General features: G+C 38.3%; 1 protein-coding gene across 2 annotated transcripts in view; it reads right to left on the minus strand.

The window, feature by feature from the left end:
* Positions 1-27,378, minus strand: part of ARHGAP40 (Rho GTPase activating protein 40) — a 115,313-nt gene that overhangs the window by 69,773 nt on the left and 18,162 nt on the right. The window contains exon 1 of one of the 2 annotated variants that reach the window (XM_051979317.1): positions 3,372-3,653. The exons of the other annotated variant lie outside the window; for it this stretch is intronic. Coding sequence (XP_051835277.1) covers positions 3,372-3,598 — 227 coding nt within the window. The 5' untranslated portion in view covers positions 3,599-3,653. Of the gene's footprint in view, positions 1-3,371; positions 3,654-27,378 lie in introns of those variants that run through there. 2 annotated transcript variants of the gene reach the window in all.

Here is a 27,378-nt window from a genome sequence, read left to right on the forward strand (position 1 = left end):
GTCCCTATGTCAGCTCACTAAATAATGACTTTTTGACTACAAAAAAGTCCTGATCAACACCTACGGGCATGTAGCAAACTGAAGTTAACTGCTGTAAGGAGTACAAAAGTTACAGACCCTTGAAACCATAGTAATAATAATAATACAGAAACAGCAGATATAACAGACAGAGTGCTGGCTTCAGAACCAGGAAGACCTGATTTCAAGTCTTAATTTTAATAGATACTGTTTGTACAATTCTGGGAAAGTCTTTAACCTCGGAGTGCCCCAGGCATCCAAAGTGTAAAGGAACTGGCAACTCTCTCACTAACCTAGGCAGGGAATCCTCCTACACCAAATAAACAAGGAGGCAGGATCTTTGCCCTGGGAAGCTCAGTCTGGTGAGGGATATCGAACTTACAGCTCTGAGAGACTTACTCTGTGACTGAAGAGACCCATCGGTACCGACTGAGACACCTAGCCCATGGGCCCATTCCTTTGAGGGGGCTGATGGGAATTAGGACCTAGAAGCAGCTGTGCTCCAGCCCAGAGGCAGACAAGTAATCACTTATCACCATCATGAATACGCACATCAGGTGTGTCCATTAAGCTGAGGGTATGGGAGATAAACTTGATTACAAGAGAAATCTCTATTCAGGTTTGTTGCGGTCAGATGGCACAATTTTGAAAAATTAAAGGGAGCTCTGGCAGAAAGGATCTAAGCTCCTCCCTGGTGTTGCCAGTAGAGAGGGGAGGGCCTTGAATTGCCGCTGGTGTCCCCTCTTCCTGAGGGTGTTCCCCTCCATAGGCAAACTCAGAGTATCCAGGCCTTCCATCTCCTCCCAGGGTTCTGAGCATCATCATTGCCTTATTCTCCTTCTCAGCACTGTCCATTTTAATACAGTATCAGGCACATACTGGGTACTTAATAAGTATTTACTATATTCCCTTGTATTTTTCATCTTTGTAGCCTTAGTACTTAGTATATGGACCTTGCCCATAACTGCTAGTTAAATGTTTGTATAATTGAATTTTTAAAATGTCAGTCTTCAGATAGCCCTTGGCTTGGCAAAACATTTCACATATGATTGTCATCACAACATTGTGAGGCAGATACTATTATTATGCCCATCTTACTGAGGAGGAAACCGAGGCTGAAAAGTTAAATGGCTTGCCCAGGGTCATCCGTTAAGTGCTGAGACAATAACATTTCAGATGTACTGGCAACCAAATGAACCATAGGTGACTCCCGCAGTGACCACTAGGATGACAAGGAACACTGAAGGCCAGATAATCTTCAGCCCAAGGGGCAGACACACAGCACACATTAAGGACAGCTGCCCCCACTGACACTTTCAGCATTCCCATACCTCCTCTACAGCTGTTCCATACACCACTAAGAACCCTTCTCTCAGAGACAAGGTTTGATGCAAAGAGCCATTCTGGGATATCAATCATGTGGGTGTTAGTTCCCAAAAGTGAGGAAAGGGACAGGAAAGAGAGACAGAACGAGGGTGCACCTGGTGCAGGACAGCAGCAACTCCCTCGGAGTCCTCCAGGCTAGCCCACCAGGGAAACGAGGGTGGGTTACCTCAGGTCTGTCTATGAATCTCAGCTCCAGTCTGTACAGTTGCTGTTTCATGGAATGCTACTCAACAGGTTCTGGGGTTTGGGAGGGAGCTTCTGCACATGCCCCGATGTGCAAGGTGAGGGCCCACACCACCTGTCTTTTTACGAACTGTCAGAGTGGGAAGCACAGACTTAGAGGGGACAGAGAAACCTCTTGGAGGGGAAAGCATAGGAGATCCACCAAATAAACAGATGCATAATGGAATCACCTGGTGCTGCTCTGAGCTGTCTTAATGTGAACAAAATAACTTTAGCTGTTAGTAAATAGTAAATGGTTGCTTAAAAAAATAAAGGGGAGGGGAGTAGAATCAAATCACAGATTTGAAGCTGGATTTCATTTAGTTTAACATCCACATTTACAGTACAAGAAACTAAAACCCATGGAGGTCAAGTGACTTGACTCAGCTCAAAGAGTAGTGAACTATAGAATCTAGATTCAAATTCAGCTCAAGTTCTAAAATTCTTTCCACAGTGCTACCTTTCTACTACTAAGCTCTGAGTAGACCACATGGATATTTCTGTTTTTATTCAGACAAGCTCTCGATGAAATTGAGACATAGTGATCCCTATATGAAATAGATTATCCCTTCATTTCTTCTTTATTCAGCTAGTATCACAGAAATCAATATACTTGGGTGCACTGTTTAGTAACCATCACCTGCCCAAGTCCTAGACTAATTCCCCCCAAAAATGTCTTTAAAAATTAAAGAATGTCCATTTTCTGAAGACCCTGAAGATCTTTCATTCAACCCTACTCTTTGTTGAGCAGGAGAGTTCCCTCTATAACATCCCTGATTATTAGTCATTCAACCACTTCTGAGAAAGCATTAGTAATGAGAAATTCCTTCAATTCTCTGTTTTTTAGAGAACAAGGATTCTTTAAGACCTATTTCTTCCACCAAATGGTGGAAGTCCACCAAATCTTCAGCCCAAGGGGCAGACACAGCCAAATGACTTCCACCAAATGAGGAGTTTTGCCCTCTGGGGCTAAGCCTAATAAAAATACTTGAAGATAGTAATACTATTCCTTCCACATTTTCCTCTTCTCTAAGCCAACCATTAGTTCCTTTAGGTGAGCCCATCCACACACAAGGATTATATATTCCATCCTCAATACTTCAATCCCACACATGTACTTTACTAGCAAATTTACTTTGGACAAGTAACATTTCCTTAATGAGCTTCATTTTTCTCATTGAAAAATGATTAAGTTGAACTAATCAGATGTTCTTAATTTTTTTTTTTTTTTTGCATCATGGATTCCACTGGCAGTCAAGTGAAGCTTTTAGACCCTCTCCACAGAATAATTATTTTAAAGGTATAAAAATAAAACATATAGGATGAAAAAGAAAATCAATTATATTGAAAAAGTTATTTTTTAAAAAGGTCATTGATTCTAGGTTAAAGATCTGGATTATGGTCTCTTTAGTTTTATATCTTAAACAGAACAGATAAGGACTCGAAAGGTGTATTTGAATGTGCAACAAATGACTGGCAGGGAAAAAAGACTTTTTGTGCTGGACATAGAATGCACACCAACAAATATCTAGGAAAATATTTCTTATTTCTCTCTTTAGGTGCTCTATCACCCTTGAGAAACCACACAAGTCTGTTCCTCAGGCTTCTGTGCCCATCAGCAAGATAACCTTTCTCCTGAAGGCCTATTGCAGGAATGAGACGAAGATTATTCCTCTGCCTCTTCCCAGACCACTACACCACTATCTCACCCAAGGAAGGGAACCCAGAGAATCAACCCTTGGTACCTGAACACCAGGCTCGAGTCCGGCCAGTGTCTGCGGTAGTGAACTGGCTGCCACACAAGCTGGGGCCTGGGGATCCGGGTATGGGTGAAGTCAGGCAATAGTTGCCCAACTTCTTCCATCTTCTCAGTTCTCAGACAGGACAGGAATCGCCTTTTTTCCAAATCACTTAAATTTCTCCCCCTGGAAAGTCCCAGAGCAGGGGAGCTGCTGCCCTGATCCTGCTTCATCTGTTTCTGGGAAGTTAGAGAAAAGCAACCAGAACCACCCACCAGGCAGAAAGAGAGAGAGAGAGAGAGAGAGAGAGAGGAGAGAGAGAGAGAGAGAACGAACAACACAGAGAGAGAAGAGAGAGAGAGAGAGAGAACAACACAGAGAGAGAGAGAGAGAAGAGAGAGAGAACAACACAGAGAGAGAGAGAAGAGAGAGAGAGAACAACACAGAGAGAGAGAGAGAGAGAGAGAAGAGAGAGAGAACAACACAGAGAGAGAGAGAGAGAGAAGAGAGAGAGAACAACACAGAGAGAGAGAGAGAAGAGAGAGAGAACAACACAGAGAGAGAGAGACAGAACAGAGAGAGAGAGAGAAAAGAGAGAGAGAGAGAGAACAACACAGAGAGAGAGAGAACAGAAAGAGAGAGAGAGAGAGAGAACAACACACAGAGAGAGAAAGAGAACAACACAGAGAGAGACAGAGACAGAGAGAGAGAGAGAGAGAGCAACAGAGAGAGTCAGAGACAGAGAGACAGAGACAGGAGAGACAGAGTGACAGAGAGAAAGGAGGGGGGAAACCACAAGAGAAAGAGAGCTATCAAGAGAGACACATACACAGTAACTATGTATCAGTCTCTCTCACAATCACCACCTCCTCCTCCTCCTCCCTTGGGTGTAACCAATTCAGTGTAGGCGCAGCCAAATCTCTCTCTGTGTGTGTGTGTGTGTGTGTGTGTGTGTGTGTGTGTGTGTGTGATTCTCTCTCTTTCTGTGTCTCTCTCTGATTCTCTCTGTGTCTCTCTAATTCTCTCTGTGCACCTCTCTGATTGTCTCTATCTCTCTCTGTGTCTCTCTCTCTTTTTGTGTCTCTTGTCTCTGTGTCTCTCTCTTTCTGTGTCTCCCTGATTCTCTCTATCTTATGCTCTGTGTGTGTGTCTGTCTCTGTGTCCCTCTGATTCTCTCTCTCTCTCTCTCTCTCTCTCTCTCTCTCTCTCTCTCTCTCTCTCTCTCTCTCTCTCTCACACACACACACACACACACACACACACACACAAAATCTTTACAGTTAAAGTTAAATGGGAGGAGACAAATATTTCTTGTTCAATGTGTGTCATGCAAGTCTTTTCTACGTATAAAATTGGTTCTGCTAGTAAATTCTCTGAAAGAAAAAATACTTGGTTATTACAGCTAATGTCATTCTGCTCACAAAGTTTCTGAAGAGCCTCTACTCTCCTTGATTTGAGAACTGTCACAGTACTATGGAGAGCTTTCATGCTAGGAACCAAAAAGGCTCAGCTTCCAATTCCACTTTGAATACCATCACCCCAGGCAAGTCACTTAACCTCTCTTGAAAGATTCTAGACTCTTGTTTCATGCGTCCCTTTGTAAAAATGGTGAAACCTATGCCTTCTCAAAAAAATGCTCTTAAATGAATAAAATAAAAAACGTAGTATTTTGATGATTATAATTATACAGGGTCTCTCAAAAGTCTTAGTGCTATTTTAAGTTTTAGCCAGATTTAAGTTTTACAGTTTTAACATAAAATTGTATTAATACTTGTAGGACATTCTATATCCAAAGAGAGATATCAAAAAAAATTTTTTTATTAAGTTCATGGACTTCAGGTTAAGAACCTCTAATCTTTACCTAATTCAGAAAATTCCCAACTTTATAATAGATGGAATGACTACACAAACTGAGGGATCCCAATGCTGCTCAAAATCACAGATCCTATAAATATTCCCAAAATGTCTGACAGCATTTAATGTGGATTTAAGACCAACTTGCTTTTATGAGAGAGAGACAGAGAGAGAGAGAGAGAGAGAGAAAGAGAGAGAAGAAAGGGATTCAAAAAGAGGAGATGGAGAAAAAGGAAAAACTCTCATCTCAGCTTCCCTAAAAAAAGTGTTTATGCTGTGATTTGAATAGGTCATTATAATATCTAGCATATCTTTTGAGCTCTGTAACTTAACATCTTGATACATGATAATTTGTCTCATTATGTAATAGCTAAAATGATGATATACTGATGTTAAAGCAATCATATATTTATGACATCTTGGGAATGTGATTATTACTCTAAAGAAGAAAATTTGTAAATGCTTCTCAACTACGAAAATCTCACAACAGAGTTTAACCCCTCAAGAAATGTTCCTATTGAACTGTGTAGACCACAATATAGCATTTTCACTCTCTGTTGGAGCTTGCTGGCATTTTGTTTCTTTCTCGCTTTTTCCTTCTTGACCCGATTTCTCTTGTGCAGCAAGATAATTGTATAAATATGTATACATATATTGGATTTAACGTATATTTTAGCATATTTAAAATGTATTGGATTACCTGCCATCTAGGGGAGAAAGTGGGGGAGAAGGAGAGGAAAATTTGGAACACAAGGTTTTGCAAGGGTCAATAAAAAGCTTTAATAAAAAATTTTTAAAAAGAAGTGTCCCCTTTTCTACTCCCCATCAAGTTACCCTTTTCATATTATGTATTAGAAAGCCCTGACAACAATCAAGAAATGTCCAGGGTGACCCAAGGGACAGTAATATATTTTCCTCCTCTCAGCTGGCCCAGCCAACACCGGACAATAGATATATTTGACCTTGGGAGCCTACTCATTTCCCCCCATTTCTGTTTCTAGCCCAGTACCTTCCAGCTGTTCATGATTCTCAATGAAATTGGATTTGGAGTCAGATAAGGTATGGGTTTGAATCCAGAATAAACTGTTTACTAGGTATGGGAGGCCAGATAAGGTACTTTCCCTCTACAAAGCTCTATTTCCTCAACTATAAAATCTTACGAGACCAGAAGAAAATGCTTTGCACACACTAAGGCATTAAGGAAACATAAGCTATTATCATCATTATCATCACATTATTATTTTTGCAGGAAGGGCCTCTTTCCAGTTCTGCCCTCAGGGACCTGAGCCCTTTTACCACCTACCCAATCCTCCCCCAAAAAGGCATGTGTCTGTCCTATAGTTCACTGTCTTAGGCTATCTTCTAGGTCTATCTTCTAGGATTGAAATTGAGAAATTAATTAATGCAACAATGTTTTGCATATAATAGATGTTCATAAAAGGATGGTTAAACAAATGAATAGATACCTATTGTATTACCTTCCCAAGTAATTATTTGTGTAAGAAGTCTTCTATATTAACCCAAAAATATTTTTAATGATCTTCTTGCAATATGGTAAATGTTTGGGAAGAAAGGCTTTCTCTTTTGATCATAACAGATCAGCAGCTGCCCATTGCTCTACCTCCTGCTTCCACATAAATTGGCTGCTTAGTTTTGTGACAGGATGAGGCAGACACAGCTGTCCTAAAGAAAACACAATCTCCTAACGGCTCAAGCTGTGGGGAAGATAAACCCAGCTGAAGCAGATGTGAGGGGTCCCATTCCTCAGACCCTATGAGGAAAACACTTTGAAATCCATTAATGTCAATGCATGCCTTGGAAGTAAATGCCAAAAACAAAACAAAACAAAACAAAAAATCCCTAGCAATTTGTTCTCACTTTAGGAGAAAGAGAACAGTCAATTCAAATCAACAAACATTTATTAAATATTAACCACATGTTAGGCACTGGAAATACAAATGCAAAAATGAAGTAATTCTTGCCTTCAAGTTTATTATCTACTGAGGGGAGCCCAACTGTTTCCAATGAGACTGGTTTCTCTGAAATGCAGCATGGTATAATGGGAAAATGGCAGATGTGGAATTAGGATACTTGGATTGAAATCTGGCCTTTGATACTATCAGAGTAAATAATCTGTCTTTCCTTCTGAGTCTTAGCTTCCTCATTTGTAATAATTAATAATACTTGAACTAATTACTACAGGGTTATTGTGAGGAAGGTACCTAAAAGTCTAGCCTTTGTGTCAGAAATGTGATTAAGACAATATTATAATTTCATGTAAATCTTTCCAGGCCTTTCTAAAATAAGTCTGTTCATAATTTTTTATAGAACAGCATTATTCCATTATTTTCATATACCATCACTTATTCAGTCATACTCCAAATGATGGGCATTTACTCATTTTCCAATTCTTTGCAACCACAAAAAGGGCTGCTACAAACTTTTTTTGCACAACACATAATTATTTTCATGTTATTTCCATTAGACTGTAACCTCTTTGAGAGCAGGAACTATTGTAATCACCTTTTGTTACTGCCCCAGCTCCTGGCCCACAGTAGGCACTTAATAAATGCTAGATGACTGATTAATTTAATAGCTGTGTGAACATGGACAAATCACTTAATCTCGGAGCTTCAATTTCCACCCAAAAAGTAGCATAATAATATTTATACTTGATATAACTTGATGTTCTAGATAAATGCAAATTATAATTTTATTTTTACTTTTAATCACACACACAGATTCACACAGGTCATGTTGTCCTCTTATGCATATGTCAGCGATATAGCGAGAGTTCATAGCTCAGCCAGTACAACTAGCTGTGCCCTGGAAGGCCTACAATGCTTGGACTGTACCTTTGCCACATTCTGCCTGATTTTCAAGTTTTTGTCATTCTTGTCTTACCCCACTCTTAGACTGCCTATACGGCCCATAAAGGCAGGGAACATGTCTCATGTATTTCTATAGAACTCTAGTAGCCCAAAACAGAGTTTTACATTGAAGTAAAGTTTAGTAAATGCCAGTTGAAAAACTAAGTGTAGCATCTCCTCTGAACAGAATTTCTACTTGTTTCAGAAGCACAGGGATACTCTATCAATCACAGCTTCTTAACCTTCCCTGTGTTCTGGTGCTCTTTAGTGGCCTGATAAAGCTTATGGACTTTTTTCAAAACATTTTAAAATGCATAAAACAAAATATATAGATTTACAAAGGAAATAAATTATTTTGAAAACACAAATTCAAAATATTGAAATAGACCCCAAAGTTAAGACTCTCTGCTCTAAAAAAAGAGGAAGGAAGGAAAAAAGGAAGGAGGGAAGGAAGGAAGAGGAAGGGAGGGAAAAAAGGAAAGAGGGAAGGAAGACAAGGTACACAATGAGATACCTCTCTTATACTACTTTTCAACTTCTTTAAATATTGTTGGATGTAAAAATGGAGGACCTGATTTCAAACTGTGATCTTTAACAAGTGACCCAACTTCTCTTGGGCTAAATTTCACTGTAAAACGGTGATTGGGGGAGGCAAAGCTATTGGACTACATGATGTGTAATATAAGTACTTTTCAGTCCTAAATTAATGCTTATATATCTTAAGTCACCTGCATCTCTGCGATAAACCACTCCCCCAAAGAAATGCCCGTAGTTGTCCTAAAGAAATTTACTTGCACTAAGAAACAATTCCAAATACACAAATATGCCGCCTAACTCAACCCCAAGGCCGCCTAGTATCTGTCCTACAGGTTTAGACACAGCTAGAGATTTTGCTCAACAGCCTGGAGTGGTTCCAAGGCCACGTAATGCAGCTTTGAAATTGAAGCATCTCCTTTCTGTCAACATACATTCCTTGTGACACCATAAATCACTCAAGTGAAATGTCTTATGTCATCACATTTTAACCATCATCGAACACTTAGGGTCACTCCATGGTCCTTCTTGCCTCCTTGTGCCACACCCATTCACTCCTAAGTTCATCTTCTTGCATTTTCTCCATATTCCTCCAAACTGTACATATTCAGCCCCATGGGTCTTCTGACCCAATAAGTGTTGCCTGATGAGGGTACCACTCGTCACTGGGTAATCCTCAATTATATGCCTAGGGGTGGGGCAAAGTCTGATCAAGGGGATCTGGACCAGCCTCAGAGAAGCCTGACTCACCATCTGGGGCAGTACTGGAGCCACCAGAGCTGTAACAGGACCAGAAAGGTGGAGGCCCGGTCCCTACGGCGCCATGAGAGCTGATGACACACTCAAAGAGTTGCTCCGATGCAAAGTATCACTGCATCTCTGAGCCTTCCTCTTCATGAGGAACCGAACTGTTCATACTGCAGAATACTGCCACTAATAATAAGGGTTTTATGGTTCACAAAGTGATTTCCTTACACTAACTCTGTCAGATGGACAGCTGAAATATGACCATCACGATTTCCCAAATAAATTGGAACTCGAGAGAAATTGACTTAGAATCATTATGCACAGAGTTAAAAGAAACCTAGAGAAAATCTAGCCTGAGAGTTGGAGGGGAGACTTGTCCAAGAACATGTAGGTACCAGACAGCAGATGTGGGAATTAAGCAATGATCTTCAAGGACTCCAAATCTAACTCTTGTTTCATGATTTTGTATCACATGCCCCAAACTAGGAAGTGTCGGAGAAGTAATCCTCTTCCATAATGCATTCTGGCTGGGATGAGCAGGTGTGAATTTAAATGCCTGGTTGACATCCCGATGGAGATGGCCCATAGGCGATGAGGGGAACCTAGGACCAACTCTCAGGACAGTTTGGGGTCAGTGACACAAACTAAGAAGTCATCTGAACACAAGTGAGAACTGCACTGCGGGTGTGGATGAGATCACAAAGGGAAAGACTATGGAGAGAAATGAGTTGAGAACAAGCTGAAGGAGATCTCCATTTAGGAGATCATACATGTGGAACTGGAATTCAGAGGCCATTTAACCCCTCTTTTTTTTTTTTTTTTTTTTTTTGCTGAGGCATTTGGGGTTAAGTGACTTGGCCAGGGTCACACAGTTAGCACATGTTAAGTGTCTGAAGTCAGATATGAACTTAGGTTCTCCTGACTTCAAGGCTGGTATTCTATCCATTGTGTCATCTAGTTGCCCCGAATCCTCTCATCTTAAAGAGAAAGAAACTGAGTCCCAGAGAAAAGTGACTAATCCAAGGTCACTTTGCTATTAAAAGTCAGAGGTAGGATTTGAACCCAGGTCTTCTGATGTTATTTGGTGCTCTTTTATTATACTATGATTCATCAAAGAGGAAGATGAAAAGTAAATATAAAGGAGAGGAATGTATTTATAGCTCATAGAATTACTGAGTTAGAATAAACATTTTTTCCCTTTTCCCTTCTAGGTAGAACTGTTGGTATATTATTGTATATTTCTTTTCTTAACTTTTGTTTAATATGCTTTATTGATGACCAAAGGGAAGAAAAGTTTATTACAACTCAGTAATTCTATGAGCTGTTTCTCACCTATCTCCTCCAGACTGATTCTGTCTTTGTGACAAAGAAAAACAATTCAATAAAAATATCCAATACAGAAACATCACGTAAAAATGTATATAATATTTTGGTTTGGTAACCTCTTGATTATGGAGTAGTTATGCTTTATTATCTCTTTTCAAGGATGTTCGGGGTTTTCTCCATCATACAGAATTCAATTTTCTTTTAATTAATTTCATTACATTATTGTCACATTTTGTATTCTTGTGTCAGCTTTTGTGTCTGTGCATCAGTTCATACAAATCTTACATTTCTCTAAATTTTTCATAATCCTCCTTTTTCTTTTTTTGAGGGGTAAAGCAATTGGAGTTAAGTAACTTACCCAGGGTCACACAGCTAGTAAGTTTTAAGTGTCTGAGGCTAGATTTGAAGTCAAGTCCTCCTGATTCCAGGGCCAGTATTTTATCCATTGTGCCATCTAGCTCCCCATAATCCTCATTTTGTATGATGCAATAATATTCTATTGCACTCATGTAGGAAAATTTGTTCAGCTCAAATACTTCTAGTGATGGGGAATTCACTATCATCAGAGTCCACTGGAATTATCGGACGCCCTGGGCAAGTCACTTAATCTCTCTCAGCCTTAAGTTTTCTCATGTGTAAAATGGGAATAGCACCAACCTCCTAGGGTTGTTCTGAAGATTAAATAACACCACACATACACAGAACTTGAGAAAACTTAAAGTGCTATATAAATGCTAGTTGTTGTTTTTATTGTTATTATTATTGATGGTGGTGGTGTTCTACAAGCTGTCAACTTTGACTTTTGTTCCTCCATGGTATCTCCTCTGAGATCCAGGGTTCTAGCTTCATTGTTTTCCACAGAGGTTCATTTATGGTTCCAGGCAATCAAAAAAATACACCTATAGCTTCAAGAACTGCCATGCCCATAATTCTTTGTTCAATCATTTTGGTCTTGTCCAATTCTTTGTGAACATATTTAGGGTTTTCTTGGCAAGGGAAGTGGTTCACCTTCTCCAGCTCCTTTTACATACGAGAACACTGAGGCAAATGGGATTAAGTAACTCGCCCAGAACTCAGGTCCTTCAGGTCTTCCTAAAACTTCAGGCCCAGCACCCTCCTCACAAACAAAACATGTGAAAAACGTGGCCACCTTGTAACTTCCACCCATTGTTTCTTGTTTTGCCCTTTTCAGTCACAAAGAATATAATCTCCTTCCTCTTCTATGTCAGCTTTTCACATTAGATGATCTCGACAAAGTTCTTTGTAACTCAGTGAGTTTTGATATGTGAAGACAGTCTCCTCTCTTTCCCATTACCCTTTTTTTCAAATTTAAGCATCCCCAGTTCTTTCAACTGAATTTGATATGCCATTTCTTTAGACCTCAAAAAGCATTTTATATTTAACATTTCTTGTTAGATTTGTGAATGTGCCATATTCCTGAACTAGATCAGAAATTCTCTGAGGCCAGGTCTTATCTTTATGTGTCCTTCTCCCTCTCCCTCCATCCCCGCTTCCATGTCAACCATAATGCATTAAACAAAGCAGAAACAAAGTCAGTGTTTGCCATTCTGGTCTGTTATAAGCTTTCACCTCTCAGTCTACAAAGGGAGGAAGTAATTTGGAGAGAACATAATACTGAACATTCTCCCAAAGTCCTAAAAGAGAAGCAATGGACTCCTCAGGGAGCAGGGAGAGACATAAGTATTTTTCATACAAGTCCAATAGGGAATTTGTGTTGCTTGATTGTGCACATATCTTACAATGGTTGTTAGTTTGTTCCTTTACTTACTTTTTTTCTCCTAAAGCAGGAAGACATGAGAGGGGAAAAAATATCTTTATTTGGAAAAGAATGTTAATCTTATTTTGAAAAATAGTGATGGACTTGGGAATCCTATATTCTGGGTTAGTAATAATAATAACAATAATGAGCATTTATATAATACTTTATGATTTGCAAAGCATTTTACAAGTATTTCTTCATCTTATTCTCATTTTGTTATATTTGGGGCTTTTGTTTCTGACTTTAATAGACTGGATTTTGGAGACTATCTAATCAAACATCATACCCAGGGAAGGTTTCTGACAACTGGTGACCCGGTCTCTGCTAAGAAACTTTAAGTGGCCAAGTCACTTAATCTCTTAGACTGAGTTTCCTCATTCCTCCTCAACTCTGAGAAATTAAGTGTTATTATTACCCCCATATTACAGATGAGGAATTGAAAGCTCAGAGGGATTAAGTCACTTGCCCAGTGTCTCAAAAACTTGAGATTGAAACCCAAGGACCCTAATTCCCAAGCTCAACATTCCACTGAGCCACACTACCTGTCTCTCCTTAAGGTATAGACACACCCACTATCACAAGACCCATACCTGGAATGTATTCCTTCTTCACTTGTGCCTGCATAAATCTTTGCCTTCCTGCCTCCTTCACCATGAACCTTTCTCTGATTTCTCCAGCAAAAAAGGATCAAATCTGCTCTGAGGCAGTAGTCTGATGAAGGCAGCCTCTAATCTTTTGGGTTCCTTACCTGGAGAATGAAAAGGGAGGCTGCTCTCTGAGAAACAAACCATTTCCTTCTCTTCTGGGGTCCAGAATGAAACACAGGATCCACCTGGACCCTCCTCAAATCAGCATCAAAGAACAGCCAGAAACAGGAAGTGGGTCTCTAGCAAATGAACCAAAAACATCCTCCAGCAGACTGATAGACACACATCCTGGCTGACCTCTTGAAAGCTTCTCATTTGCATGGGCTCAGGCAGAACTCAGTCAAGGGGAGGATTGACTGGCACTTCTCCAGCACCTAAGGTCTTCCTTCCTCCCTCCCTGCCAGAGTCCTTCCTACAACAGCCACTAGGAAATATTTCCTGGAATCATTTCTATTCTTTTGAATAGGCATTTTGCCACTAATATGGGGAAGAGGATATTCTGTAGGTGGTGCTGTGGACAGAGGCAGTTTGGTGTTCATTGATTCATAAACTATTCATCTGGAAAGGGTACTAGAAATTATCTAGCATAAAACCTCATTTTACATATGAAAAACTAAAAGCTAGAGGCAGTGATATGCTACAATTGGAAAGACCTGAGTTCAAATTTTGTGTGTGATAGTGGACAATTCACTTCATGTGGGTCTGTCCCAGTATCCTCCTCTGAAATACAGGAATATTAATAGCACCTACCCTCCAGGGTTATTGTAAATATAAAAGGAGATAACATTCGTAAAGTATTTTGCAAACATTAAAGCATAGAAATATGACCTATTGTTATTAGATCAAATAAAGTGCTTAGTCCAATGTCACAGTGAATTAGTGGGACACAGAATCTGGTCTTGAATACAGATCTTAAATAAATCCCAATAAAATATTATTCTACACACACACACACACACAGAGAGACAGTGAGACAGAGAGAGAGAGAGAGAGAGAGAGAGAGAGAGAGAGAGAGAGAGAGAGAGAGAGAGAGAGAGAGAGAGAGAGAGAGAGAAAGAGAAGCTGGTTTAAAATTCAGCCTGATATTCATTATTAATGTTAGACTGGACAAATCATTTCAAAGAAACATAAATTTGGAAGAAGAGGAGCCTCTGAAAACCAGATAGTTTTACTGCTTTCATTTTATAAATGCAAAAATTGAGGAAAGTTAAACAAACTGCCCAAGATAGCTCAAGTTGTAAGCATCAGGGATCTTACTCAAGAGCCAATTTGCTTTCTACTAGACCCTCTTGCCTCATTTTCCTCTTCTGTAAAATTGGAATGATATTGGAATTTATTTACTTTATGGGGTAGTAATGAGGATCAAATGAAATAATATATCTAAAATGCTTGCTACACTTTTTTAGGGTTACAGAAACTCATTATTGTTACTATTATTACTTTTTTAAAGCTTAGGAAAGGCTGAGAGGTGAACAAGCATTGTTTCAATTAACATCATTCTTACCTCTTGCTCTAAATCATAAATGAGGATCCTGAGGAAGCTGACAATTGAAAAAAATTAAAAACAAAAAACCATTTTCCCATTTAAAACTACAGTATGTGGGAACTGTAGAAAGTATCCTGGAGGGCACAGGAAAAATTCACCAGAGAAAAAATACAGATACAAATATTAACTGCGTTGCCCAGGGAACACTATTACCACACTCATTCTGGCCACTGGTAGAAAATAGGAAACCAAAGGACCCAGCAGGATGTAGGGCCTAACTATTACTCCCTTAAATTATTCATTAAATACCACAATCCTTGCACAGAATTACCTGAACACAACTGAGTTTTTTCCTCTATTTTTATGTTTCAACATAGGCAGCTTCAACCTGATCTCCCCATTTGCCTCTTCCCTGATTCTTCTTTGAAATAACAAGAACTAACATTTATTAGTCAGCTATTGTATGCAGATCCCTATTCTGGGTAATATAGAAAAGACAAAATTCAAATAAATAAAATCATGGTCTCTACCCTCAAGTGGAGTTTGCAGACGAGCAGGGAGATAAAAAAACAAACACAGTTTACTAGAATATCCAATAGTTGTTGTTGTTAAGTTTTTGTTGGCAAAGAAACTAGAGTTTTGCCATTTCTTTCTTTGACTTATTTTACAGATGAGGAAACTGAGACATACAGGATTGTTCCCAGAGTCACACAGTTAGCAACTGTTTGAAGCCAGTTTTGAATTCAAGAAGAACTCAAGGAAGTTAGCTTTCCTGACTCCAGATCCAAAGTTCTATGCACGGCACTACCAAATAAATGCTAGATAGATCCAATGGGGAGGTGCAGAGTACTGTGTGACAACAAAGAGTTCATTACTAATCCTTGGGGCCAAAGGAATCTTACTAGAGAAGGTGGAATTTGAGTTGAGCTTTAAAGAATGACTAGAAAATCAACAAGCACAGAAGGGATGGGAGTTCATTCCAGATGTCAGCAAAGACCAAGAGGTATCAGAGCTTAAATATAAGGGAAAGAGAATATTTCAGTTTGACTGAAGAGTATATATTAAGAAGCCCCTTTCAAAAAAGGAAACTAAAGCCTATAAAAGGAAAGGGCCAAGCTCAGGATAACAGCTAGCAAGTGGAGAAGCCAGGAGTTGAACTAAATTTTTAGATTCCAAGTTCAGTACTGATGGGGGGGGGGGGGGAGAGGGGAGAGAGAGGTGCAGCTTCTAGGAGAAATGCAGCAGTAATTCTGAGCCACAGACACACACACACACATATATCTTAGCAGTGCTATTGTTCTAACAATTTGTTTGTCAATGATCCTAAAGTCTCTCAGCTTTAGGAATACTATAGTATAGTGCTATAAACTTTGATAATTGCCAGATAATAATCTGTTGATCAGTGATAAAGGGGTTTCTGAGACTAATGGTGTGGTGAATACCAATCCACTCCTCAGTTCTACCTCTGGGCCATAAAATTAGCATATCAGTGACATCAAGACCCAGAGCTCAGTCTTTTCCTATAAATTTGTCTTCTTGCTCCTGGTTCTTCGCTAAATTCTTTTGGAACTTAGCGTATTTCAACTGGCATTACAATTATAATAAACTTTGCCCCTTGACTGGAAGATGGGTTCAAATCTGCAAATTGTCTTGAGATACTTCACAACATCAGTCTATAACCTCAATTTTTGGGGGTCTTTTTCTGAACTCAACAGCACAGTCTGCATTATCCTACACTACCTACCAAAATTTAACTACAACTAAGTACCATTTCATATTGCTTTCTAATCATTTCACGTGCGGACTGTGAGCTTTCTGAAGGAAAGATATTTTCAATATTTCCTACAGCATCTTGTATCAGCCTGAGCCCATTATAAACTGCAATCCATACTGTGATCAGTAGTTAGATACCTCAGGTTGATTTTCTTTCTTTCTTTTTTTTTTTTTTAAACAATTCTGTAGCATTTTGGTATTGGTGACTTTGTAGGTATGGATATTCCTGTCTATTAATGATGGGATCACAGCCACTTCTGTGACTAGGTAAATGGTCTTCCAAAGTTGCCTTGGACAAAAACATTCTCATCCTAGAGTCATTTCCTTATTTGGCAAACATTCAAGTCCATCACTAGAATTGTACTTGGAACTTTTCCAGCTTGATAGAACCAGTCAGTCTTTACCCATGTAGATGTAGCCTTCCAGAAGCTCAAGTCTCCTCCATGCCAAGAAGAGATGTCAAAGGAGGACTTTATTATAGATACCAGAGTAGGACTTCAGCCTTCACAGCAATAAGATACTATGGTTAAAGTCTGGTCAAGTGAAGTACAGTAATTAAGCAACTTCTGAAGATTAAACAGAGGAAGAGCCATGACAATGGAAGGAAGTTTCCACTACGGTATCTATTTTTACAACAAAATGTTATTATGACACTGTTTTTTGGTCAACAAAAAAAAAAAAAAAAAAAAAAAAAAAAACCAAACTTTGAAAAATGTTGGGCTCATAGGAAGTAGAGCTGGAAGGAACCTGAGAGATCATCTGCACTAAACCTCTCTCGAAACTGAATCCAAATGATGTGAAAGGATTTATCTAAGGTCACACAGGTAATTAAGGGCAAAGTTAAGATATAAATTCAAGTTCTCTACAAATGTTTTCATTACTTCCATTACTGTCTTCCAACAAGGAGAAGAGAGAGAGAGAGAGAGAGAGAGAGAGAGAGAGAGAGAGAGAGAGAGAGAGAGAGAGAGAGAGAGAGAGAGAGAGGGAGGGAGATGGGTGGGTCTACGCTACAAGCATGTGCTGGAGCCAGCTCAAACTGGCAGCTGATTGTTAAATTTTCAAGGTGAGCAATTATACTTTGGAAATTGGTAAACACCATAAATCAGGAATGGTTATTGTTTTGTTGATAGTCTAGATTTAAGAACATGATGTTAATAACAGACTAAATTTTAAAGTGTATAGTGGTCCTATACCAAGATAAGTCAAAATGGATTAATGATTTAGACATAAAGGGTAATACTGTAAGCAAATTAGCAGAACAAGGGAGACTACTTCTTAAATCTCTGGAGAAGGGAGAAATTTATGGCCAAATAACTAGAAAACATTATGGAATGCAAAATGGATAATTGTGATTACATTAAGCTAAAATTTTTTGCACAAACAAAACCAATGCAGCCAAAATTAGAAGAGAAGCAGAAAAGGAAGAATTTTTACAGCCAGTATTTCTGAAATATTTCTAAAATATATAGAGAACTGACTCAAATTTAAAAGAATACAAGTCATTCCCCAATTGATAAATGGTCAAATGATATGAACAGACAATTTTCAGATAAAGAAATTAAAGCCCTTTCTAGTCATATGAAAAAAATGTTCTAAATCACTACTGATTAGAGAAATGCAATTAAGACCTCTTGAGGTACCACTCAAATCTTTCAGATTGACTAAAATTACAGAAAAAGATAATGATGAATTTTGGAGCGGATATGGGAAAACTGGGATAACAATGCATTGTTGGTGGAGTTGTGAAATGATCTAACCATTAAGAACAATTTAGAACTATGCCCAAAGGTCTATCAAACTATGCATATACTTTCATCCAGCAGTGTCTTTTCCCAAAGAGATCATAAAAAAGGGAAAAGGACATACATGTGTAAAAATGTTTGTAACAACCTTCTTTGTAATGGCAAATTGAGTGGATGACCCTCAATTTGGAGAATGGCTGAATAAATTATGTTTCATACATGTAATGGAATATTATTGTTCTATTAAAAAATGATTTCAGAAAAGCCTGTAAACACATACGAACTGATGCTATGTGAAGTGAGTAGAACCAAATGAACATTGTATACAGTAAAACAAGATTATGTGATGATCCATTGTGATAGACTTGGCTCTTTTCAACAATGAGGTGAATTCAAGAGAATTCCAATAGACTTTTGATACAGAACAAGAAGAACAATAGGGACTGAATATGGATCAAAGCATAGTATTTTTACCTTGTTATTGTTGTTTGCTTTTTATTTCCTTTCTTGTGTTTTTTCCTCTTTTGATCTGACTTTTTGTGTTTGTGTACAGCATGACAAATATGGAAATATGTTTAGAAGAATTGCACATGTTTAATCTAAAGTAAATTGCTTGCTGACTTAGCGAGGGGGGAAGAAAGGGAGAAAAATTTGTAACACAAGGTTTTGCAAAGGTAAATGTTGAAAACTATCTTTGCATGTATTTGGAAAAATAAAATACTATTAAAAAGAAATAAAAATAAAAAGAGCAAAGAAAAAAATTTGTCTAGCAGAACATTAGGAAAGGGGGGCCAGTTTTTTTTCCCTTTTTTTCAAATTGAAGCTTTTTATTTTCAAAATGTATGCAAGGAAAATGTATCAGCATTGACCCTTGCAAAAACTTGTGTTCCAATTTTCCCCCTTCCCTACCTCCTCTCTTATATAACAAATAATCCAATATATGTTAAATGTGGTTTAAAAAAAAACATGTAAATCCAATACAGGTATACATTTTAATACAATTATCTTGCTGCACAAGAAAAATCAGATCAAAAAGTAAAAAGAAATGAGATAGGAAATAAAATTCAAGCAAACAACAAAAGAAATGAAAATGCTATGTTGTGATCCAAACTCAGTTCCCACAGTCTTTTCTCTGGGTGTAGATGGCTTTCATCATCACAAGATCATTGGAACTGGCCTGAATCATCTCACTGTTGAGAAGAGCCCTGTCCATCAAAAATTATCATCACATAGTCTTCTTGGTGCCATGTACAATGATCTCCTGGTTCTGCTCATTTCATTTAGCATCAGTTCAATTTGGGCAACAAGGTTCCATTACTTATTCATTCAGAGATCATTTATTAAGTGCTATTAATAGCCTTCTATATTATTAGACTATCACAGGAAGCAGAATATTTGGTGAATAGAGAATTTGCCTTGGTTGAGAAGAACTGGATCCAAGTCTTGATTCTAAAAATGCTCCCAGTGTGGCTCCAGGGAAATCAGCACACTCCTCAGTACTATCAGGCAACTTTCTAAGATTATAAATTACACAGCTTTTTTGATTTCCTTCTCAGGTTAATTTTACATTATTTCAAAATCTGATTATTCTTGTGCAGCAAAATAACTATATGGATATGTATACATATATTGTATTTAACATATACTTTAACATGTATTCATCTACCTGCCATCTGGGGGAGGAGATAAGGGGAAGGAGAGAAAAAGTTGGAACAGAAGACTCAATGCTGAAAAATTACCCATGCATAGATCTTGTAAATAAAAAGGTACCATTAAAAAAATTTAAAAATAAAAAAAAATTGCACAGCTAGAGGGAATTGCCTTATCCACTGTGGACGCAAACTAAACCCTATCCTTATCTTCTCTCTTTTGGCTACATATTAAGAAAAAAAATTAGGGGGTAGCTAGGTGGCAACTAGGTGGCGCAGTGGAGAGAGCACCAGCCCTGAAATCAGGAGGACCTGAATTCAAATCTGACCCCAAACACTTAATACTTCCTACCTGTATGATCCTAGGCAAGTTACTTAACCCCAATTGCCTCAGGAAAAAAAAAGAAAGAAAGAAAGAAATATTAGGATAGTACTTTTAAGTCTAAAGTCCTTAGTATAATCTGACTTTAAAACCTTATTAGTCTTTCTTTATCCATGGCCTGAGCTAAAATATTTTTATAGCATTATGATTAAATGCCTAACAAGGAAGAGGCCTAATCAATTGAGGAAGAAATTATCTCTGAAGCTCATTGGAGTAATTGCCAAACTTCAACTAGATGGCTCAGTGGATAGCATGCTGGGGCTGGAGTCAGGAAGACTTAAATGAAGACCTGATATGGATTCAGACACTTATAATCTATGTGATCCTAGACAAGTCACTTAGGCCTGTTTGTCTTCTCTGTAAAACGAGCTGGAAAAGAAAATAGCAAACACTCCAGTATCTTTGCCAAGAAAGCCTAAATGAGGTTACAAAGAGTAGGAACAAAACAACATCAGACCAAAAGCAAGAATGTCTTTTGATTAATCTAACTAATAGAAATATCTCTTGAATTTACCTTCGACAAAGTTGAAGGGAGAATCTTGAGAAAAAGAGGCTTAAAAAAAAGATTGAATGGTTTCAGGTAAATGATTCTCCAGAGTGTACCAAAAAAATCATTACTACCATCTTATTTGATAAAAATCTAAAGCTGTGACAACTATTTCTTCTTCATCTTGGCTAAGGAATTTTGTCTTTGATCTTGAATTCTATAAATTTTAAATAAGTTGGACCAGACAGATTTTCAAAAATAAGACAGATCTCTATCTCTTTGGATCATGCCTTTAAGGAAATATGCATACAATTTAAGTAAAAAATCTCTCTGACAGACTCTTGGCAAATACATAGAGTACTAGATTTCTCTTCTGCACCAGCATAAATGAAATCACAGTCAATACCCCCAAAAGGTATAGTATAACTAAAGATACAAAGACACAGTGCTTACCCTCAAAGAGCTTATATTCTCCTAAAGGTGGGTTAATTAGAAAATAACATTAATATTTTAACATATCCATATAACACCTCCTTATGTTCTTTATGCTGATTTTCTAGACACCCAAAGATACCAAAATTCAAGTTATAGAGAGGTATATATAGAGATACAGCTATCAATGTCTCAAAGCTAAATAATGATCCAAATTATTTATACCATTTTTTCATTCCTATTCACAAGATTAGTTGTTTAAGAAAGATTTATCTTAAGCCAATTTATTAAAATGTAGGGCAGGGGCTAAACTCCTTCCCAAAGTGAAATTCAAAATAAATTCAAAAATGCATAATCATTTTCATTGGCTCCAACAAATTCCCTTCAACAACTCTTCAGCCTAAGTAGGAGTGCAATTTATGAATCTGCTTTGCTTAAAAAAATATATTACTGTTATCTGGATGGTATAGAGCAGGACTTTTTGTAATTGTGACCCATTTTTTGCCAGAAAAATTTTTATATGTACTAGGTATACAGATATATAAAATAGATATACAAATCAAATGTTTACTAATAATAAATCACAATTTTGTGACGTCCACAAAAGTTACCAGATCCCATGTGGGTCACAAGCCACAGTTAAGAAGCCAAGGTTCAAACGAACTGATGCTGAGTGAAAAAAGCAGAATCAAGAATACAATGTACACAATAACAGCAAGAATATATGATGATCAACTATGAAAGAGTGGGTTTCTTGGCAGTAGTTAGTGATTCAAAGCAATCCCAATAGATTTTGGATAGAAAATGCCATCTGCATCCAGAAAAAGAACTAAGGAGACTAAATGTAAATCAACACATGCCATGTTCACTTCTTTTTTTCTGTCTATCTTTCTCGTGGTTTTTCTCTTTTGTTCTGATTCTTTCTCCCAACATGATCCATAAAGCAATATGCATTAAAATAAATAAATTTATTAGAAAAAAAAAAGAAAAAAAGAAGCTGGGGTATAGTGGATAGAATGTTAGACTTAAGAGACAGAAAGACCAAGAGTTCAAATCCTGACTCAGACACTTATTATTAAGTGATTGAGCAAGTCACTTCTTTTAGCCTCAGTTTTCTCATTTGTTTAAAAAAAAAAAAAAAGGAAGAGGAATGCTACCTATCTCCCTAAACTAATGGTATGATCAAATAAGATAACACAAATAAATCACACTGTAAACATTGATATACATCAACCTTGATACAAATCCTAGTTATTAAATATTATATTGTTTCTATTTCAGAATATATTTCTTTCCCCTTCTTCCTGAGTCATGCTTTATAATAAATTATAATAAGGAAGGAGGAAAACAGAAAAGAGGAAGGAAGAGAGGAAGCAAAGGAGGGAAGGAAGGAAGGAAAGGAAAGAGATGGGGGAAGGAAGGAAGGAAGGAAGGAAGGAAGGAAGGAAGGAAGGAAGGAAGGAAGGAAATGGGGGAAGGAAGAAAAGAAGAAAGAAAGGAAGGGAGGAAGGGGAGGCAGGGAAAGGGAGGGAGAAAGGAAGGAAGGAGGTCAACAACAATACCAAGTAGTAACAAACTGCCACCAAAGAAGAGGGAAGCCTGAAAACCAAGAATAATAGTGTTCTACAGGGCCCTATCATCAAATGTCACTGTGGGAAAAGGGACCTGCCATCCCCAACACCAGCTGCTACTGCTGAGGCTGGCAAAGCGGCCCAGCTAAAGCAGCCAAGTGCCCTGATGCAAGAGTAGGAAGTGGCAGGTATATACCAGGTGGGTCAAACTATCACCACCACTTTGACCCTTCCTTCCTCTCAGGAGCTACAGTCACTGCCACAGAAATCATAACTTCTGAAGATCTGGGGGAAAACCAAAATCCATGACATTTTCAAGTGATTCACTATCCAAAACAAATTTTGTTTAATCGATGGACGTGTCACCAAAGACACATAATTATCAGCCACTTTGCAACTATGCCCTAAAGTCCATAGATTTTATTTTTTATCAGACTTGCAGCTAAACCTTCCTGTATATGTTGTCTCTTCTATTATAATGAGAGCAGGAACAATTTTGCTTTTCAGTTTGCATCCCCCATTAACACTCCCGTGAGCTCTTCTATTCAAAAGCAAGTCATTTGGGGCCATCCATACAAAAGATAAGCAACAGAAATAACCCAGAGAAAACTCATTGTTTTAAAGGATGTCCCAGGACACAGGATCTACTGTAAGTTAACATTAGAATATCTCCAGCCTTGACCTCTTTCTGTCCAATAAGCAAAGCTGTAGAAGAGCCAAAAAATTTCTGAATACAAAACACTTTTAAAACAAATCAGGAAAGTTGGTCAGAGGCCATCCAGATGTTGAACATTGTTTAAAACTTGAATGGAATGCAGCTCAGTGGGCAGTTTTTGCAAACTGTCCAAATGAACATAGCTCAGCAGAGACGATGTGGTACAGTGGGAAAATATGCTCATCTTGCATAAAAAAAACTGGGTTGGAAACTTGCCTTTGAAACACTATCTGTTACCAGGGGCAAGTCACTTAACCTCCACAGATCTCAGTTTCTTCATCTATGAAATGGTGGCTGGACTAAAAGACTCTCAGGTCTTTTCCAGCTCTGCATCTATGATCCTCCATTCTTGCTCATCAGAATTTGTGACATGTTTCTAATTGAGTTGTTACATCGTCCTAAGAGCCCAAACGGTGTGGAAAAAGGAACCTTGTACCAGGAGACAGCTGCCACTGAGACATCACCGGGGTCCTTGTTGTTTGTCCTTTCTTTGGAAGAGGACCGTGACCTCAGGGAGGGGATTGAAGTGAGGAAGGGCTGAGCAAGGTCATCTGCCTCACTTTCCCCTCCAGAGCCATCTGAGTTCAGTGAGTGACCAAAAAAATCAAGACAACTGAAAATGACACTGCATGAAAGCTAAAATCTTTAACAGAACTCAGTTTGACTGAAGCCCATTCAGTGATTAAGGCTAGGTAGCAACTGAGGCAAAGAATCTATTTTTTCACTTAGTCCAAAAAAATCTAAATAAATAAATGAATGAATGAATCTAGGAAAGAAGCCCCTCAGGATTTCTGGCCAAAGTAGAAAAGATTGATATTTACATTCAAAATGAGTCAATTAGGACCCAAAGACATCATCAGTGCCAGTTAATAACACCTACACTCAATTAGAAAACCCAAGCTCTTCCCCCCACACAGCTGCTCACCCACTTTCCCTCTCAGACCCACCCTACCCAGAGACAGGATTCAGACACAGGTTCCTTCAGGTCAACACCATTGCTTTTTCCATTATAGCACACTGCTTCCAAACCTTTTTTTTTTTTTTTTTAGGCTACAATCATCTCAGATTCCCTCACTTGCCACTTGTGTCACTTTGGGCAAATTAGTTTCCTTGCTGTGCCTCAGTTCCCCATCAAAAAGAGGGGGAAGATTTGATTATGAATCCAAAAGACCCATGATGAAAACTGCTATCCAGAAAAAGAATCAATGAACTGAGTATATAGATTGAAGCATACTTTTTTCATTTTCTTTTTCTTGCTTTTTTTTAGTTTTTGTTTTTTCTGGAAGTTGGCTACTGTGGAAATGCTTTGTATGACTTCACAGGTACAGTTTTTATCATATAACTTAACTTAATGGCTGGGGGAGGGGTTGTAGGGAAGAAGAGAATTTGGAACTCAATATTAAGAAAAAGAATGTTAAAAATACATTTTGGAAAAAAGATTAGATTGTGAGACCTTGAGAACAGTGACTCTGGCACCTCTTTTTGTATGTCCAGTGTGTAACACAGTGCCTGGCAGATAGGAGATGCTTAATAAATGGTGACTGAGGAGATTGGATTTTGGGATCTTCAGAGTTCCTTTTAGTTCTAAACCTATGATAATATTATGTATAGAACCTGGAACAGACATGGTTGCCATATAATATAGTATTATCACTATCTATAATGCTATATATACACTGTACATATATATTCCTGAGAGCAGGAACAATTTTGCTTTTCAGTTTGCATCCCCCATTAACACTGTCCTGAGCTCTTCTATTCAAAAGCAAGTCATTTGGGGCCATCCATACAAAAGATAAGCAACAGAAATAAACCAGATATATTATTAATATTAATATAGTATTACATTATAGTTATATATACATATATATACATATAGTGGGAGCTGTCTCCTGGTACAAGATTCCTTTTCCCACACCGTTTGGGCTCTTAGGATAATGTAACAACTCAATTAGAAACATGTCACAAATTCTGATGAGCAAAAATGGAGGTTCATAGATAGTTATATATATTAATAATGTTAATATAGTATTATTAATATCATAGTATTTAAATGATAGAAATCGGTGAAAGCACTGGATAGGACCATTGCTAAATAAGCTATACCTTGTCAGAGAGGACCATAAACCTGATAGAGAGCAGAACGGGATGAGAGCTTTAAGGTGAAAAAATATGGAGTGTCTCTGCTTTCTTTGCCTTCCCAAAGCAGCAACTGTGCCGGGGAATGGAACATCCTTAGAACTCACTTGATGACATAGCAGAGATTCCCACACATGGAGGGCATGCAGCTGTTAACTACCGTCCTCTGCCAAGTGGGAGGCTGCAAAGGGGCCACGGGAGGATGGAGGGCAGCTAGTTTCCTGCATGGGCAAATCCAATGAGCATTTCCTTTCTCTGCTGTTAAGCCTTGAAGTTTTTGTTCTAAGTATTGTCCCGCTTTACCTTGATTGGAGAAAACAATTTGGAACATCCAAGAATATCCCCAACCTCCAAAGGATATCCCCTAATGTCACTGGCTGCCCCCCAGCTGCTGCTGAGTCAGCCGCTCAGCCCCTACTATATATTGGACTTCTTGGAGTCCTTGATGAGATTAACTTCTCTGTAAGAAATAAGAGGCAGAGCAGATAAATAAAGGCCTTCATCACTCTCCCCTGCAAAAGTCACATGTTAAATGACTACAGAACTCATGGGGCTTGCGAAGTAAGGGTAGAATTTAAATAGCACACAGCTAGATAGTAACCTACAGTGGAAGCGGGAACCCAGTACGAGTGCTATCGTCTGCAAGAACTGCACAGCAAGAAAAATAAATTTAAAAAAAGAAATGCACAGCAGTATTAAACACACATGCCAACTACATTATCAGATAGTAGAAAGAATACTGGGCTTGGAGTCCCTTCCAGCTCAAAATTTTATGACTCTATTCCATAGTATCCAAGTCCCTCTTTCCTCATCTCTAAAATGGGGTCTGGCACATGTGCAAGAATGTTTGTGGCAGCCCTTTTGGTAGTGGCAAGAAACGGGAAACTGAGTGGATGCCCATCAGTTGGAGAATGGCTGAATAAATTGTAGTATATGAATATTATGGAATATTATTGCTCTGTAAGAAATGACCAGCAGGAGGATTTCAGAAAGGCTGGGAGAGACTTACACGAACTGATGCTAAATGAAGTGAGCAGAACCAAGAAAACATTGTACATTATAGCAAGATTATGTGATGATCAACAGTGATGGACTTGCTCTTTTCAAAAATGAGGTAATTCAGGCCAATTGCAATAGACTTGTGATGGAGAGAGCCGTCTGCACCCAGAGGACTATGGAGACTGAATATGGATCGCAGCATAGTATTTTCACCTTTTTGTTGCTGTTTGTTTGCTTGTTTTCTTCTTTTTTTTTCCTTTTTGATCTGATTTTTCTTGTGTAGCATGATAATTGTGGAAATATGTTTAGAAGAATTGCACATGTTTAACATCTATTGTATTATTTGCTGTCTAGGAGAAGGGGGAGGTGGGGAGGGAGGGAGAAAAATTTGGAATGGAAGGGTTTGCAAGGGTGAATGTTGAAAAATATCTTTGCAGGTAGTTTGAAAAATAAAAAGCTATTTTTTTATGGAGTCATGCCTTTGTCCACTGCTCTACTCCCCCAAGAGTAATTTTTAAGATCAATGAACATGAAGGCATTCTACAACACCAGAGTCTTTTGCATATGTAAAAAACTATTACCTATGTTTAGAGTACCAGCCTAGCTCACTGCTAGCTGTATGACCCTGGCCAAGTCACTTCACAGTGTTTGCCTCGGGTTCCTCATCTGTAAAACGAGCTGAAAAAGGAAATGGCAAACCACTGTAGTATTTCTGCCAAGAAAACCCTAAAAGAGGCCACAAAAAACTAGATAGGCCTGAAAAAAAACACTGAACAACAAAAACCCTTTTCTAAGTGATAGGAGAGAGAAAGAAAATCAAAAGATTCCTTGGTTCAAAGAGTCTTAGAGATGGGATAGGGACCAATAGTAATACAATATA

This window comes from Antechinus flavipes, chromosome 2 (genome assembly GCF_016432865.1).
Source record: "Antechinus flavipes isolate AdamAnt ecotype Samford, QLD, Australia chromosome 2, AdamAnt_v2, whole genome shotgun sequence".
In the NCBI taxonomy this organism is placed as follows: domain Eukaryota; kingdom Metazoa; phylum Chordata; class Mammalia; order Dasyuromorphia; family Dasyuridae; genus Antechinus; species Antechinus flavipes.